Here is a 16,917-nt window from a genome sequence, read left to right as displayed (position 1 = left end):
TTATTTCATATGCCTCCAAATTACTTAGTCAGTCTTTAATAATCTGACAGGTACTTAAGTTTGAGGGTTGATATTGGCATTCAGAGGGCACATTGTTCCTCGGTTGCTAGGACGTTTCTCTTTTTTCTTTTAGAGGAGTCTCCTGCTGTTCTCAGACCTTTTGCATATTCTTTATGTAAAGTCTCCAGACCCTGGTCACTTAGCAACCACTTTTATTGTATTAACACTTTCTTCCTGTGTTGTCCCTTACTTCACATCAAACATTGCAAGCTGAACTTGAAACTTGCAGTGATTTCTGAACATGTGTCTTCTGTAACAGATTGTCTTTGAAATTCAAGGTAAGAGTAAAATCATTTATCCCTGGTCAACGCCGTTTGATGTTTTTAAAAGAGGTAGAAGCAAAGTGTGTAATGTTAGACACTAGAGTTTTCTACTGCTGTATGGTTGAGAAGTTCAATAGTCCTTAATTATTTTCTTTACACCTGAACAGGTTACCGTTCATACAATTTCAGGACTGTGATATCACAATGACCTCTAACAGTTATTTGGATCCTTCGACATCAGTTTATTTGAATAAAAAGACAGTCTTTTCTGCCAGCCTGAACTTAGCCACCATAAGAAGCAAAGGTTTTATCCGTCCTCATTATTCACATCAGGTTGACCCATGGAACTTGAAGCCGCCTGATTTCTCTCCTAAACTCTACACATCTCTGAGTGTCCCTCGAAGGAAGAAGACAAAAAATACACATCAACCTTTACTGACACTTGCCTCCAGTGAGACAGCCTTCAGAGTGGACAGATTTACCCCAAACATTCTAATTCCTGAGATTGACCAGAATAAAAAAGCACTGCCAAAGTTCAGCTCATCATACAGACCTCCTGGCTCTTTAGAATCAAAGCTGATGTTCGTTAAAACAGGGAAATACCCTCCTGTGGCCTACAAGAACCCTAAACCACATAACTTTAGACAGGTATGTTGCTGGAACATAACATAACACGTTCCTTACATGTTCTTTGTGATTTCCATGATTTGTACAAAATACTAGAACTAAATTCTTGCCGTGTATGATTATAACACAAGATGGCAACAAATATATTGAAAAACATTTCGCTCTGAAACATTTATTTCAGCTTGCTGATGACATGCCAAATATGGTTACTGCAGCTGAAAGGGATCCTGGTCAGTTGAACTTCAAATCTCAGCACCTGAGTATAAGTAAGTCAGCTTTCCTGAATATTGGTGCGGAGACACTGCTCTATTACTCTAATTAGACAATTTCCTAAGCATAATTAATTGTGCTTACTCATGACATAAGCACAAAGTCATTTATCATTTGAAAGCTAAATCCATGGCCTTTTATCAAAACTATGCCTACATTACACAGCAAACTCAGCAATATCCTGCCGACTGTGACACTGGTTTCCATTCTAATCCAGTTAGGGGGACCAGATCGGACACAGACATTTACTCAAGGGAACCTTTTGGGAAGATGGACACCTATAAGCCAACAGAGCCCAGATGGGAGGCCAGGCTCACACTCCCTAAATTGCCTTGGCCCCCAAAATCTGCCTCCTACACTGTGAGTGGGCTGGTTTATGCCCAGCCTGGCTATAGGCCCCACACCATTTTAATTCAATGCTTTCATGCTACTTTAGGCCACTTCAGTAGCGTGAGTATTGAATTGGTCAGTTACCAAGTTATTATGCTGTTTAACACAAAAGTGCTAAAACAAAACCATTTCCCCGCCCGCCACTGTTTCGGTAAAAAGCTTAGGGCTGGAGAAATGTAACCACTCAAATTCATAGGCAGAGATATTGATGCAAGGATTGACCCACCATGATATCAAAATTATTGTTTTAACTACATGTTTTAAGGCTATACAATGTAGGATCATCTTTCCACCATTAAAAAGCCTAGAGCATAAGGCAAACTCATAATAAATATAGTATCTTCTGCTTCAAGTGTCCACTGATATACATTTTCTAAAATATTTTCTTCTTCTCAGAGACACAGGCACAGACGCGGAGTGTACAGTGCTTTCATGGACAGAGTAGAGGAGAAGATCTCCAGCTCTTGGAAAACTGGCTGACACTTTGACCTCCTAAGTCGTCTATGGAGTCCACAGCTGTGCAGTGATACGTGCATCGGCTCCCCTAAAATTTCCAGTGTGTTAAGCCAGACAATATGTTCTAATCTGGGTGTGTGAAAGGCATGGCTGAAATATTTGCATTCACAGAAAGGAATCTTGCAGGCTATAGCCTAATAAAAATACTTAGAGGTATCATGAAAATACAATAATTGTAGGGTAGACTAGAGAGTTCATTGCATAACAATTGCCCATGCCATGACACTTTTTGAAAGATGTCCGTTTTTTTTTTTTTATCTAGGCCTAATAGGCTATTGTGTGTGTATAAATCTATTCTCTCAGACAATAGGCAACAAAGATAATCCCAGTAACTGGAAAATGTAAACAAAGTGTGTCATTACAATGCCATTGAAACTAATTTCTAAAATGTAGGCCTATATGCAATTAAAGTTCACAATTGGAGAGCAGCTAATCTCGGTTAATCCAGAACAAAAGTCTTGAGTAATTGGTCAGATGCTCGATTAAATTCTGGGTCCATATATGAGGGAGGGAGAAGGGAACAAACAGCTCCACCCGTTCTCATTGCAAGTTAGGGGCACGTCTATAGGCCAAATGTTTCCTCCCCTTTCCGAAATTCTAAAGCACCGGAACTAATGCTGTTCATTGTCTCACACTTCCCGTTGTACCGTGACAAATGAGTGTACCATTTATGTTAACGTAGTCTGTCCACAAGAGATTAGAGAGCAGCCAAACTAATTTCGGAACCCGGAACCAAATTATTGCAAATGTTTGTTCATGTTACTAGCAATTACAAGCACATTCCTATTGCTAAACATGCCCTACATTTGTTGGCTATATAAAAGTTCACATTCGAGAAAAAAGTTATGTATATTTAGAAGTTGTAGCCTACACATTTTATTCCTGACCTGGGGGGTATACTACAAAGCAGCATCAATGATTTAGCCAGCTAACTTTTATAAGCAACCAGAAATAACTTGGTTTTATGGTTAATAAAATAAAATACAATTTTTGTTAAACCAATTAGACCATGCCCATGTCAAGCTTATCTTTCTACAAAATAAACAATTATCAGAATATTTAGACAAGTTAGCTGGCTAAATCCATAATCCTGTTTTGTAGTATACCCACAGAGTTTCTAAACCTTGTTATAAACTGGGTGGTTCGAACACTGAATGCCGATTGGCTGAAAGCCATGGTATATCAGACAGTATACCATGGGTATGACAAAAAAAACGTTTTACTGTTGTAATTACGTTGGTAACCAGTTTGTAAAAGCAATAAGGCACCTTGTGGTATATGGCCAACATACCACGGCTAATGTCTGACTCCAGGCACTCCGCAGGTAGCCTAGCGGTTAACAGAGTCGGGCCAGTAAACGAAAGGTCGCTGGTTTGAATCCCCAAGCTGACTGGGTAAAAAAAATATTTAAAAAATGTGCCCTTGAGCTAGGCACTAAACCCTAATTGCTCCTGTAGGTCACTCTGGATAAGAGTGTCTACTAAAATGTAAAAATGTAAGACGTTGTGCTTAAGAATAGCCCTTAGCTGTGGTATATTGGCCATATACCCTCTGCAGCAGACCATGGATCAGGGACATGTTGAAAATGTCAGTGAAGACACCTGCCAGTTGGTCAGCACATGCCCGGAGCACACGCCCTGGTAATCCGTCTGGCCCCGTAGCCTTGTGTATGTTGACTTGTTTAAAGGTCTTACTCACGTCGGCTACGGAGAGCGTGATCACACAGTCGTCCGGAACAGCTGATGCTCTCATGCATGCCTCAGTGTTGCTTGCCTCGAAGCGAGCATAGAATTGATTTAGCTCGTCTGGTAGGCTCGTGTCACTGGGTAGCTCGCAGCTGCCTTTGTAGTCTGTAATAGTTTGCAAGCCCTGCCACATCCGAAGAGCGTCGGAGCCGGTGTAGTATGATTCAATCTTAGCCCTGTATTGACGCTTTGCCTGTTTGATGGTTCGTAGCAGGGCATAGCGGGATTTCTTGTAAGCTTCCGGGTTAGAGTCCCGCACCTTGAAAGCCACAGCTCTACCCTTTAGCTCAGTGCGAATGTTGCCTGTAATCCATGGCTTTTGGTTGGGGTATGTACGTACAGTCACTGTGGGGACGACGTCCTCAATGCACTTATTGATAAAGCCAGTGACTGATGTGGTGTATTCCTCAATGTCATCGGAAGAATCCCGGAACATGTTCCAGTCTGTGATATCAAAGCAGTCCTGTAGTTTAGCATCTGCTTCATCTGAACATTTATTTTATAGACCGAGTCACAGGTGCTTCCTGCTTTAATTTTAGCTTGTAAGCAGGAATCAGGAGGATAGAGTTGTGGTCGGATTTACCAAATGGAGTGCGAGGGAGAGCTTTGTACGCGTCTCTGTGTGTGGAGTACAGGTGATCTAGAATTTTTTTCCCTCTGGTTGCACATTTAACATGTTGATAGAGATTTGGTAGAACTGACTTAAGTTTCCCTGCATTAAAGTCTCCGGCCACTAGGAGCGCCGCCTCTGGGTGAGTGGTTTCCTGTTTGCTTATTTCCTTATACATCTGACTGAGTGCGGTCTTAGTGCCAGCTTCCGTCTGTGGTGGTAAATAAACAGCCACGAAAAGTATAGTTGAGAACTCTCTAGGGAAGTAGTGTGGCCTGCAGTTTATCACAATATACTCTACTTCAGGCGAGCAAAATCTAGAGACATCCTTAGATTTCGTGCTCCAGCTGTTGTTTACAAATATGCACAGACCGCTCCCCCTTGTCTTACCGGAGTGTGCTGTTCTGATCCCGCTAGCTGAATATCCATGTCGTCATTCAGCCACGATTCCGTGAAGCATAGGATATTACAGTTTTTGATGTCCCGTTGGTAGGATAGTCGTGATCGTACCTCGTCTAGTTTATTGTCCAATGATTGCACATTGGCGAGTAATATTGACGGTAATGGCAGCTTTCCTAGTTGCCTTCTGCGGGTCCGGACGAGGCATCCGGCTCTTCGTCCTCTGCGTCGCTTCCTTTTGCGAATAATTGGGATGTCTGCCCTGTGGGGTGTTTGGAGAATATCCTGTGAGTCCTGCTTGTTGTTGTTGTTGAAGAAATCTTCGTCTAATCCGAGATGAGTGATCGCTGTCCTGATATCCAGAAGCTCTTTTCTTCCGTAAGATATGGTTGCAGAAACATTATGTACAAAATAATTTACAAATATCGCAAAAAAACAAACACATAATAGCACAATTGGTTAGGAGACCGTAAAACGGCAGCCATCTCCTCCAGCGCCATTCTCAGTTTAACATGTCCATGATTGAGTCTGTAATACCAACATGCTTCAAGCAGACCACCATAGTCCCTGTGGCCAAGAACACAAAGGCAACCTGCCTAAATGACTACAGACCCGTAGCACTCACGTCCGTAGCGATGAAGTGCTTTGAAAGGCTGGTAATGGCTCACATCAACACCATTATCCCAGAAACCCTAGACCCACTCCAATTTGCATACCTCCCAAACAGCCCAAACAGATCCACAGATGATGCAATCTCTATTGCACTCCACACTGCCCTTTCCCACCTGGACAAAAGGAACACCTATGTGAGAATGCTGTTCATTGACTACAGCTCAGCGTTCAACACCATAGTACCCTCAAAGCTCATCGCCAAGCTAAGGAACCTGGGACTAAACACCTCCCTCTGCAACTGGATCCTGGACTTCCTGACAGGCCGCCCCCAGATGGTGAGGGTAGGTAGCAACACATCTGCCACGCTGATCCTCAACACTGGAGCTCCCCAGGGGTGCGTGCTCAGTCCCCTCCTGTACTCCATGTTCACCCACGACTGCATGGCCAGGCACGACTCCAACACCATCATTAAGTTTGCTGACGACACAACAGTGGTAGGCCTGATCACCGACAACGATGAGACAGCCTATAGGGAGGAGGTCAGAGACCTGGCCGAGTGGTGCCAGAATAACAACCTATCCCTCAACGTAACCAAGACTAAGGAGATGATTGTGGACTACAGGAAAAGGAGCACCGAGCACGTCCCGATTCTCATCGACGGGGCTGTAGTGGAGCAGGTTGAGAGCTTCAAATTCCTTGGTGTCCACATCAACAACAAACTAGATTGGTCCAAACACACCAAGACAGTCGTGAAGAGGGCACGACAAAGCCTATTCCCCCTCAGGAGACTGAAAAGATTTGGCATGGGTCCTGAGATCCTCAAAAGGTTCTACAGCTGCAACATCGAGAGCATCCTGACCGGTTGCATCACTACCTGGTACGGCAATTGCTCGGCCTCCGACCGCAAGGCACTTCAGAGGGTAGTGTGTACGGCCCAGTACATTACTGGGGCAAAGCTGCCTGCCATCCAGGACCTCTACACCAGGCGGTGTCAGAGGAAGGCCCTAAAAATTGTCAAAGACCCCAGCCACCCCAGTCATAGACTGTTCTCTCTACTACCGCATGGCAAGTGGTACCGGAGTGCCAAGTCTACGACAAAAAGGCTTCTCAACAGTTTTTACCCCAAGCCATAAGACTCCTGAACAGGTAACCAAATGGTTACCCGGACTGTTTTCATTGTGTGCCCCCCCCCCAACCCCTCTTTTACGCTGCTGCTACTCTCTGTTTAGCTTATATGCATAGTCACTTTAACTATACATTAATGTACATACTACCTAAATTGGCACGACCAACCAGTGCTCCCGCACATTGTCTAACCGGGCTATATACATTGTGTCCCACCACCCGCCAACCCCTCTTTTTACACTTCTGATACTCTCTGTTCATCATATATGCATAGTCACTTTAACGATACCTACATGTACATACTACCTCAATAAGCCTGACTAACAGGTGTCTGCATAAAGCCTTGCTACTCTTTTTTCAAATGTCTTTTTACTGTTGTTTTATTTCTTTACTAACACACACACACACACACACACACACACACACACACACACACACACACACACACACACACACACACACACACCTTTTTTTCCCTACCATTGCTTAGAGCCTGTAAGTAAGCATTTCACTGTAAGGTGAAATACACCTGTTGTATTCGGCACACGTGACAAATAAACTTTGATTTGGATATACTGACAAGATACATGTCCCTCTGCCCTAACAAAACCGTTGTCCACAAAGCTGCCTGGAGGGCGGTCTCGCTCCCGCCTATCCTTTCTTTGAATTGGTGGATACATCACATTATTGTAATCCTTTTTTAAATATTTGATTAGGGTCGTTGACGTCAACCGCCTGTATTCAATCTCGAGACAACTCCAATATGAAGTGTTTGTTTTTTTCAAAGTTGCCGGGATGTCACGTCTCCTACTTATAACAATACACTCGTAACAACTTAAGCATTGCAAAACTTCTATTCGATCAAATAAACCTCGTGTTGCAAATAAGCCATTCAACGCCACCTGATGTAGGGAGGCAGATCTTCCGCCGAGTTGGACCTCTCTGTCTGTACTCGCCAATTTCGATTGTTTGTAAACTGGTTCGACCTGGATGGCGCGCTTTGGTCACGTCCACATTTTATCCAACAGGTGCTTGCGTTTAGTAATTACAATGTTCTTTGTTGATGGGTGTTTGCCTAATATCTTTCTTCGTTGAATATTTATGTGACATTATGTCCTGATGTGTTGAAATGTATTATGTATTTGCTAGTGATATTGAAACTAGTGAAGTATTGAGTGAGATCTTTATTTAAACTGAGGAAATACCTGTTTATGTTCATTTTGGATTATCCCAGTGTTAAGGGTTGTTCTTTTTTTTGTTTTTTTTACCTTATTAGCCCCAGGTGGCTCATTTTAGGGAAAATTTAGGCTGGAGTGTCATGTTGTCCCAGCTGGGGCTCTGCTAAACTCAGCTGTGTGAAGAATTGTCGGCACTCTGCCTAAAAGGAAGCTAACCTTCTGCACCTGTAAATAAATTCCAGAATTATGCACATTTTGTACTTGATTCCGTCTGACTCCTTCGCAACCCCCTGACGGATAGTGCTATCCGGGATCCCTGGGACGTCCCTAACCTAACCCATACCTTCATTATTTTAAATGTAAACTTCAATGAGGCGCTATTTATAAAAACCTAGGCTAACGTATTTCTTTTTAATTATATATAATTAACATTATTTAATAGATACCGCAGGATTATAATTTATACAAGTAATCCTGTGATTATTCTCATTATAATTCAGTATGCGTGGGATACATTTTGTACTATTGACCAATCAGTTTAAAAGTAAACAGATAAGGACTCATCATGGGGCGGCGCTGTTTAGCGTGTATCAAAACCCAAACCAAGGCACATGCGACACACGAACACAGCAACAACAACAAAAAACGGTAAATTAGGCATTTTTTATAGTTCAATAAGTTGTTCATTTTAATTAATTCGTATCACAAACTATTTAGTGACTTTTCTTTTACTTTTTGTTTCTTTTACTTCGACTTTTACGAATATAGTCTACAGAACGTTTGGCTAGCAAAGTTATGTTAATAACCATTCGTAAATATTATGTTTAGACTTTGACCTAGCCTACTATCAGATACGTTTTATTTTAGGCATTGTTCATATTGCATAGTATTGCGTAATGATAGTATAATAAATCTATTGGCTGGAATAATGACGTTACAGCAACAGGTGATGGGCGTGGTCTGAATGGATACATTATTGATGGACTTCCCCTTAAACCAATCGTTTGCTAGAACATGAACAGGGTTTTCCACAAATTGCACTGCAGTATTATTCTATGGGAATTAAACCGTCTAGTAAAATAATAGGACGCTGCTGACCGCGCGACAGTCATCAGTATTGTGAACATTGGATAACATGTTACTGGACCTCGTGAACACAGTTCCGCATATTCAGAGTGAATAGATGTAAGTGATGCCCTGCACGAAAATGTCTGGCTGGACGGAACGGTTGTAGGCTATTATAAAGATTTATGCAGCAATTTGAGAGCCTGGTATCAGGTCAAGTGGCGTTACTGGCTGTCAGCATCTGCATGCCTATCGACTTTATATTAAATACGCGCCTATCCTTGGCAATAGGCTTGTGCATTGCTGCCGCCTAAAATTCAAGTGTGTAGTGGACCTTGACAAAGTCCGGTATTTCTGCATTGTATTTTCATTTGAGCCTTTAAAATTGAGGGTGTCTAATGAATGTCATATGCATTTGGCAGTACCCAGGTCAAATGCTGCCCTCAATAAGTGAATAACACATGGATAACTGATTTGATCACCTTCATATAGTCTATAGGTATTCTGTGTCGATTTAAATTTGTGGTAGACTTATATTTGTGTCCTATTTTTGCTTGGCTGAAGTAAAATTTGTTTTGTTTTTAGGTCACTGTTGTCTTCTAATTGGAATATAATCAGTGCCAATCATCGTTGGAGAAGTAGACCAACCCTTTTATTCCACCTGTTGTTCCCCACATGAGAAAAGATGGGGAATAGATTATCAGAACAACAGACCTTCCTCTCAAGAATCCCCTTTTTTCAGTCATTCCATATCGCCATTTTGGGACTGGACTCTGCAGGTAAAACAACTGTCCTGTACAGGTTGCAGTTCAATGAGTTTGTCAACACAGTGCCCACCAAAGGCTTCAACGCAGAAAAGGTCAATGTGTCTTTGGGCGGCCACAGGACGGTGACCTTCCATTTCTGGGACGTGGGTGGACAAGAGAAGTTGCGTCCATTGTGGAAGTCATACACACGCTGTACCGATGGAATTGTATTCGTGGTGGACTCTGTAGATGCCGAACGCATGGAGGAGGCTAAAACGGAGCTCCATAAGATCGCCAAGACCGGAGACAACCAGGGAGTGCCACTGCTGGTGGTGGCTAACAAGCAAGACCTGAGGCACTCTCTGAGCCTGGCGGAGATTGAAAAGGCGCTAGCGTTGAAGGAACTGGGCCCTGGCACGCCTTGGCACCTGCAGCCCACTTGTGCCATCATAGGAGACGGACTGAAAGATGGCATGGAGAGACTCCATGATATGATCCTTAAACGGAGAAAGATGCTCCGCCAACAGAAGAAAAAGAGATGATCAAGGAGTGAACTGAATCTCTTGTTTTAAATGAAGGACAAAAGGAGATGTTCTCGCACCTGGGTGGATATAGGAATTCTCCCATAGGCTCGGCACACTGAGTTTTATCAGTCAATGTTAAACTGTAGGTTCTCGTGTCTCAGACAGCAGTCTCTTGCTTCATCTTCAGTATTTGTTGCTTTTTAGTGGTTGAGAAAGCACTGTGAAGGTAAACGATTTGGTGTTTATGATTTTATATAGGAATTTGTAAGTTGTCGTTACAAAGAATGGTTTTGATCCTTGGTATTAGACCATTAGTAATGGCTACTTCAAAAATGACAAGTTTGACGAAGAACAGAAAATAAGTCACTTTTCTCTACAAAGGTTAGTGGGAGGACAACAAACGTGGTCTTCCTCAAAGGGAACTTTTGAACCTTGTAAAGAGTGCCTAAGCTACTTTTAAATGTTGTACCTTTTTGTATATTTTTTTACATGTTTCTTTCCTTCTCAAAAGGAAGGTACAGTCTTGTGCTTTTTGTCTGTCTAGTGTACCTCTACTGTCTGTTTGTTAATGCACTTTAGATGACCTTTTTTGATGATGGAGTTTACAGCCTTGAGGTTTCCCAATAGAGCTTATTACACAAAGAGTTTAGTTGCTTCAAAAGAAGCAAACTGTACTTGGTCCCTATTGGCCACATGGACAATAGATGGGATATGTTTCATGTTTTCATCATTAATAAAAACCTCTTTGCCGCACTGCTTTTGTTTTGTATGAAGGATATTTATATTTTGATTATTTGTCATCATATTTTCAGTTCTGCAGATCTGATAAACCTGATGAGATGTGTAAAATGTATGTCCTCTGATTCTCATATTTGAAAGAAACTGAAGTAAATCAAAAATTAATCTTGGTTGCTCATGCTCACACTTTGTACTGATGGATAATGAATCTCCTCCCTTTTTTTCTCTTTCTGAAAGTAAACAAGACGGATATGACTGAGGTGATGGTGGTTGAGTGTTTACTTGCAGTGTGATTATAGGGCCTGGAGTCCTTTTTATGTTTTCTGGAGCCGAGAGGCTCAGCAATGCAGTCAGGGCAGTCTACTCTGCATGCCAAGCCAGATGCCATACCCAGTACAACAGGCTGGGGCAGGAGGAGACTGGAGGCTTGGGAGGCAGAGCATTTTTGTGATGGGGAGAGGCTGTTGTCACATAGCTCAGTGAAGTGATGCCTTTTGCTCACCCATCCCTTTAGAACAATTGTAACCTTGTACTGTAGAGCAACAGGGGGAGGGAGCAGCAGTTGACCTACTAAATATAGTACTACATTTGCATATGTTGTCCCTGTTATTCTGTTCTTTACAATGCTCCACTTGAAGTGCAGAATTTGCTCTTTGTTCTCATGATGTATTTGACAAAATTATTAGACCTGTTTGTAATGGTCCTGTATGTTATAGATGCCATTTCACTGTCCTTTCTTTCCTGATTTCAAATTATATTAGTACTGTTAAACCTACACCACATTTGACAATGTCTGTCTTTTGATTGATATGCATCAGGTTTTAAAGAAAGACAGACAGTACGGCCTCAGGTCCAAGATTAATCTTGAGGGTGTCACTCCTTATCTGTGTTGTGCAACTCTTCCCAGCTTGTTTTCCAAGGAAGGAAACCCTATTGGATGGCAGCAACATATTCCTTCTATTCCCATTTCCTGCTCTCCATTCTAGGAAATGGAGGTAATGGGAGTGAGTGTGAGTCTGATCATGGGACTAGTTTTGGGGTCAGATCCTGATACAGGCCTGGTGGTAGGGTCTCTTCCGTTGATCCGCTGATGTAATAACTAGGGATTAGGATTGGACATGGCTTTGGAAATCCTGAAGCTGGTTTCCTTTCTCACACTTTGCTTTTGCTAACTCAATTATAAACTAACATGGGAAAGTACTATTCATGCCCTGTAATGGCCCGTCGTCACATGATGTCCCTATGCCCAACTAGTTTCCTGGACATCTACTAGGTGGTGGGTTTTATTTGACCGCTTGGCCCTGGCTGAGGTCAACTCTGTGACAATAGTAAGTCCCTCTCCTCAGTAACAGGATCACTGTATTAAAGGCATTGTCTCACGTCTGCACTGGCAACTGCGTGTCGCTTTAGGAAGACAATTGTAGGAAAGGAGAAACCCACTCCTCATTCCACTACTCTACTAGCTAACCTTGAGATTAGGAATGTCGTGCGTCAACTCACTTTCTCAAAGTGCAAGAAAATGTACATCAAGTCTGTCTTCTGGAGCTCGTCGGAATCAAATATTTTTGTGGAAATATTTTCTCTACCTGTGTAGTAAAAATATATTTTCTCTAACTGTATACATTTTCAAGCTGTGTACACTGTACTCAAGGGAAGTAGCAATAATGCATACTCCTCTGCTGCTCATTATGCAGGGTTATCATATCAGGATTCATCTTTCTTTTTCCTGTCTTAGCGAGCGAGTGGCCTATTTACATGTGAATTCTTCCATCGTCCTAGCAGCCTCTGAAAGTAGGGTGAACGGGGCCACCTGCAAGGGGAGGGAAAGAAAGACAGAGAGCTCTAGAGAAGCTTGCTCTTGCTCTTATTTGGTGTAAGGTTGCTCTCTTTACATTAATCCTCAGAAGCATGAAAAGAGAGACTGAGAAAAAGTGAACAGGACCAGATGGGCGTATAACAGGGTTTTACCAAATTTAGCCCGGGGGTGATTTTATTTGGCCCCCCAAGTTTTCTGAGCAAAAAAACCCACCAGCAAATCAGCCCCAAGTGATTTTAATTTGGAAATCTGTTCCAAAGTGTTCCCACGCATAATAGATATATGTGATCGTATACAAATCTAAGCAAGGTTTGAAATTGTTATGTTTTAGTCAAAAATATCAGTTTGGGCTTCAAATTTGCAGTCTTCAAATGATTTGTCATTATGTTCTGGCCTCCTGACTATCCGGTCAAGAAAAAAATCGACCTGCGGCTTAATGTAGTTTATGATCGCTGGCATATAATCTATTGTTGGTCCCATAGATGAATTCATTATCCATTCATTAGGGATTATAACTTTCTGTATCATTGTTCTTATTATGAATATGTTCCTAGAAATTATTCATTGAATATTCTGGGTCTTGGAAGTCATGGGAAGTAAGACCAATAACCATTGTGTTGTCCTTGCTGTTGTTGCTTGTGGTGATTTATTTTGATAAAATATTGCTCAGTTGGTTTGGATATCGTGCTGGCAACGCCAACTCTATGAGTTAGTTCATTAGCTACTCACTGAATGTGATTTTATTATTCCTATCTGGGCTGTTTTACTATGCATAGAAGTCAGTGCTGCCTGCATGTTCATGTATTGGCATCCCCTGCCTTACCCTGTGTGGAAGGCTCTGTGAAAGGCTCATTGTCAAGGTGATGATTGCTTTGTTAACTCTGTCTGTGACTGAGAGGGCTTGAACATTGGCAGCTGTGATCTGTATGGGAGACCTGTCTATGTGAGAGAGGGGGACAGAGAGAGAGATAATGTGTAGATGACTTTGTCATTCTCTCTGCCATTCAGCCATACACACACACATATATATATATATATATATATATATATATATATATATATATATATAGTGTGTGTAAAAAAACTCCCGCCAGTCTAGTCATTGTGAAGCACAAGCCTGTGAAATCTGGCTTTCGTCTCGTTTGTGCAGGATTAGGACAGGGGCAGACTGAGGTCCCTATAGCTTTGTAGTGGCTCCATTGTCTGGTGGCAAACGTCAGGGAAAGTTGTGACCTGTAAAGCAAGGGTTCAACTCAAAGGACTGATTCTTTTGGTGAGGGGATGCGGGGGAAAAAAATCTATTTTGATGGAGGCAGCTCAAATCTAAATAGGCTAGTCGTGAAGTATTTTGTTCACTTGTTGTCTCTCACCAACTTGTTTACTTTGAACTATGTTTCTGAAAAATGACACATACTGTACAGTTGAAGTCAGAAGTTTACATACACTTAGGTTGGCGTCATTAAAACTTGTTTTTCAACTCCTCCACACATTTCTTGTTAACAAACTATAGTTTTGGCAAGTCGGTTAGGACATCTACTTCATGCATGACTCAAGTAATTTTTCCAACACTTGTTTACAGACAGATTATTTCACTTATCATTCACTGTATCACAATTACAGTGTGCCAGAAGTTTACATACACTAAGTTGACTGTGCCTTTTTAAACAGACTTGTAGACCTCCACAAGTCTGGTTCATCCTTAGGAGCAATTTCCAAACGCCTGAAGGTGCCACGTTCATCTGTACAAACATTAGTATGCAAGTATAGACACCATGGGACCACGCAGCCATCATACTGCTCAGGAAGGAGATGCGTTCTGTCTCCTAGAGATGAACAAACTTTGGTGCAAAAAGTGCAAATCAATCCCAGAACAACAGCACAGTAAAACGACCTTGTGAAGATGCTGGAGGAAACAGGTACAAAAGTATCTATATCCACAGTAAAACGAGTCCTATATCGACATAACCTGAAAGGCTGCTTGGCAAGGAAGAAGCCACTGCTCCAAAACATCCATAAAAAATCCAGACTGCAGTTTGCAACTGCACATGGGGACAAAGATCGTACTTTTTGGAGAAATTTCCTCTGGTCTGATGAAACAAAAATAGAACTGTTTGGCCATAATGACCATTGTTATGTTTGGAGGAAAAAGGAGGATGCTTGCAAGCTGAAGAACACCATCCCAACCGTGAAGCACAGGGGTGGCAGCATCATGTTGTGGGGGTGCTTTGCTGCAGGAGGGACTGGTGCATGTCACAAAATAGATGGCATCATGAGAAAAATTATGTGGATATATTGAAGCAACATCTCCAGACATCAGTCAGGAAGTTAAGGCTTGGTTGCAAATGGGTCTTCCAAATGGACAATGATCCCAAGCATACTTCCAAAGTTGTGGCAAAATGGCATAAGGACAACAAAGTCAAGTGATTGGAGTGGCCATCACAAAGCCCTGACCTCAATCCCATAGAACATTTGTGGCCAAAACTGAAAAAGCGTGTGCGAGCAAGGAGGCCTACAAACCTGACTCAGTTACACCAGCTCTGTCAGGAGGACTGGGCCAAAATTCACCCAACTTATTGTGGGAGCTTGTGGAAGGCTACCTAAACGTTTGACCCAAGTTAAACAATTTAAAGGCAATGCTACCAAATACTAATTGAGTGTATGTAAACTTCTGACCCACTGGGAATGTGATGAAAGAAATAAAAGCTGAAATAAATAATTCTCTCTACTATTATTCGGACACTTCACATTCTTAAAATAAGGTGGTAATCCTAACTGACCTAAAACAGGGAATTTTTACTAGGATTAAATGTCAGGAATTGTGAAAAACTGAGTTTAAATGCATTTGGCTAAGGTGTATGTAAACTTCCGACTTCAACTGTACATTGCTTTTGTCTGGAAGGTCCCTATCTGTCGCATTGATATTCAAGTCAGCCTGTCATAAGGATGTCGGACCTAAAATGAAGTTGCAATCCAAGAGAGGGTTATTTTAAGAGGTTTGTGTAATGTGTCATACGATACAGAAGATAATGCAGTTGCCCCTCATGACTTTCTTTTCTTTGTCCCATTGCATTTCATTCTTGTTCTACACAGTATGTCGCTAATGTCATATCTAATAATGTGATAGATTATGATTCTATGTAATTCCTAACTGTTAAACATCAGTGTGCAGAAGAAAGTTTTTGACAACTTAACTCTAATTGCTAATGCAATTGACTAAAATGTAGTTCCAGTTGTAAAGGGTAGACATCTCAGAAACGTCTCTATTTCTGTACACAGAAGGTTGACACTTAGCAAGCCTTTTCTATGAGACACTGTGGGGGCACCCTACTATCTGCAAGGTAATTCAACAGCCGTGTCATAAAGACTCTTTATAGGAGTTCATTAACTACAAAGAACATTGGGATTGAATAATGAAACCAGACGCTAGGAGTCTAGGAGGGGTCGTATTGATGTTGCCCAATCATTTACGCCCACCACCGACTGGCCAGGGGTCGTCAATCTGTTTCGATTTCCATGGCACTCAGGGATGGCCCTCACTGTAGGAGCTCATTGCTTTCAGGCCGAGGCTCTCTGCTTTGGTACTCTGGTGTATTAGAGGGCGGCTGTACGAGTGCACCATCTGCCCCACAGCCACATTAAAGTCAAGATAAGAGAGCAAATGATTGGGTTCAGTGGAGTCTGTTTCATGGGTCTGCACTCAAGCATACCCCTTATCTGTCTTCGTGTCTCTCTTCTTTTTTTAATGGCAGTAAGAGGAGATGCCTGGTTAATCTCTCTCACTCTGTCCTCAGCTGTCGGCATGGAGAGCTTGGAACTGTTAGCGGGCTGACAGAATCTGTGATAATTAAATTATTTATCTTCTAACCCTTGTCTTACAGTGCCAGGGCTTGATTTGTAGGCTACAGCTAGTAATTTGAACATTAGGATTGTGTTCGGCTTTGAAGAATGTTTTTGGACCAAAATGTGTGTGTGCTAAAGTAACTTGCAAGAATGGTCCCACTGGGCACAGACGTCAATTCAACCTCTATTCAACGTTGTTTCCACATAATTTCAATGAAATTCAACCAGTGTGTGCCCAGTGGGGTACTTCGAATTAAGTACATTGATCTGTTCATAGTAAAGGTTTCATGTTTTAATCAGCTTAGTCAGTTTTGAAACACAGCTGTGATATATGTCAGCTAGTGAACCGAAATATACAATATTACAAAAGATGAACTAGAATGATAGTGTAGG

At 41.9% G+C, this 16,917-nt stretch overlaps 2 protein-coding genes across 3 annotated transcripts; both read left to right on the top strand.

Moving 5' to 3' along the window:
* Positions 1 to 527: 527 nt before the first annotated feature.
* si:dkey-30e9.6 (uncharacterized protein LOC564083 homolog) lies at positions 528 to 2,090 on the top strand. The gene is made up of 4 exons (XM_038992681.1): positions 528 to 971; positions 1,132 to 1,216; positions 1,438 to 1,580; positions 2,007 to 2,090. The coding sequence occupies exons 1-4, from the start codon at positions 528 to 530 to the stop codon at positions 2,088 to 2,090; spliced, it is 756 nt and encodes a 251-aa protein (XP_038848609.1).
* A 6,278-nt stretch (positions 2,091 to 8,368) lies between these two features.
* Positions 8,369 to 11,127, top strand: LOC120048368 (ADP-ribosylation factor-like protein 4A). 2 transcript variants are annotated; one of them, XM_038994286.1, is made up of 2 exons: positions 8,369 to 8,443; positions 9,446 to 11,127. In XM_038994286.1, exon 2 carries the CDS (start codon positions 9,546 to 9,548, stop codon positions 10,146 to 10,148), a length of 603 nt encoding a protein of 200 aa, XP_038850214.1. In that variant the 5' UTR covers positions 8,369 to 8,443; positions 9,446 to 9,545; the 3' UTR covers positions 10,149 to 11,127. The 2 variants fall into 2 exon arrangements, with proteins under 2 accessions (XP_038850214.1, XP_038850215.1); XM_038994287.1 differs by lacking the exon at positions 8,369 to 8,443 and adding an exon at positions 8,633 to 8,980.
* The last annotated feature ends 5,790 nt before the right edge of the window (positions 11,128 to 16,917 follow it).

Source organism: Salvelinus namaycush, chromosome 5 (genome assembly GCF_016432855.1).
Source record: "Salvelinus namaycush isolate Seneca chromosome 5, SaNama_1.0, whole genome shotgun sequence".
NCBI classification, from domain to species: domain Eukaryota; kingdom Metazoa; phylum Chordata; class Actinopteri; order Salmoniformes; family Salmonidae; genus Salvelinus; species Salvelinus namaycush.
The sequence above is the reverse complement of the archived record's forward strand: the minus strand, read 5'-3'. Positions and strand labels throughout refer to the sequence as shown.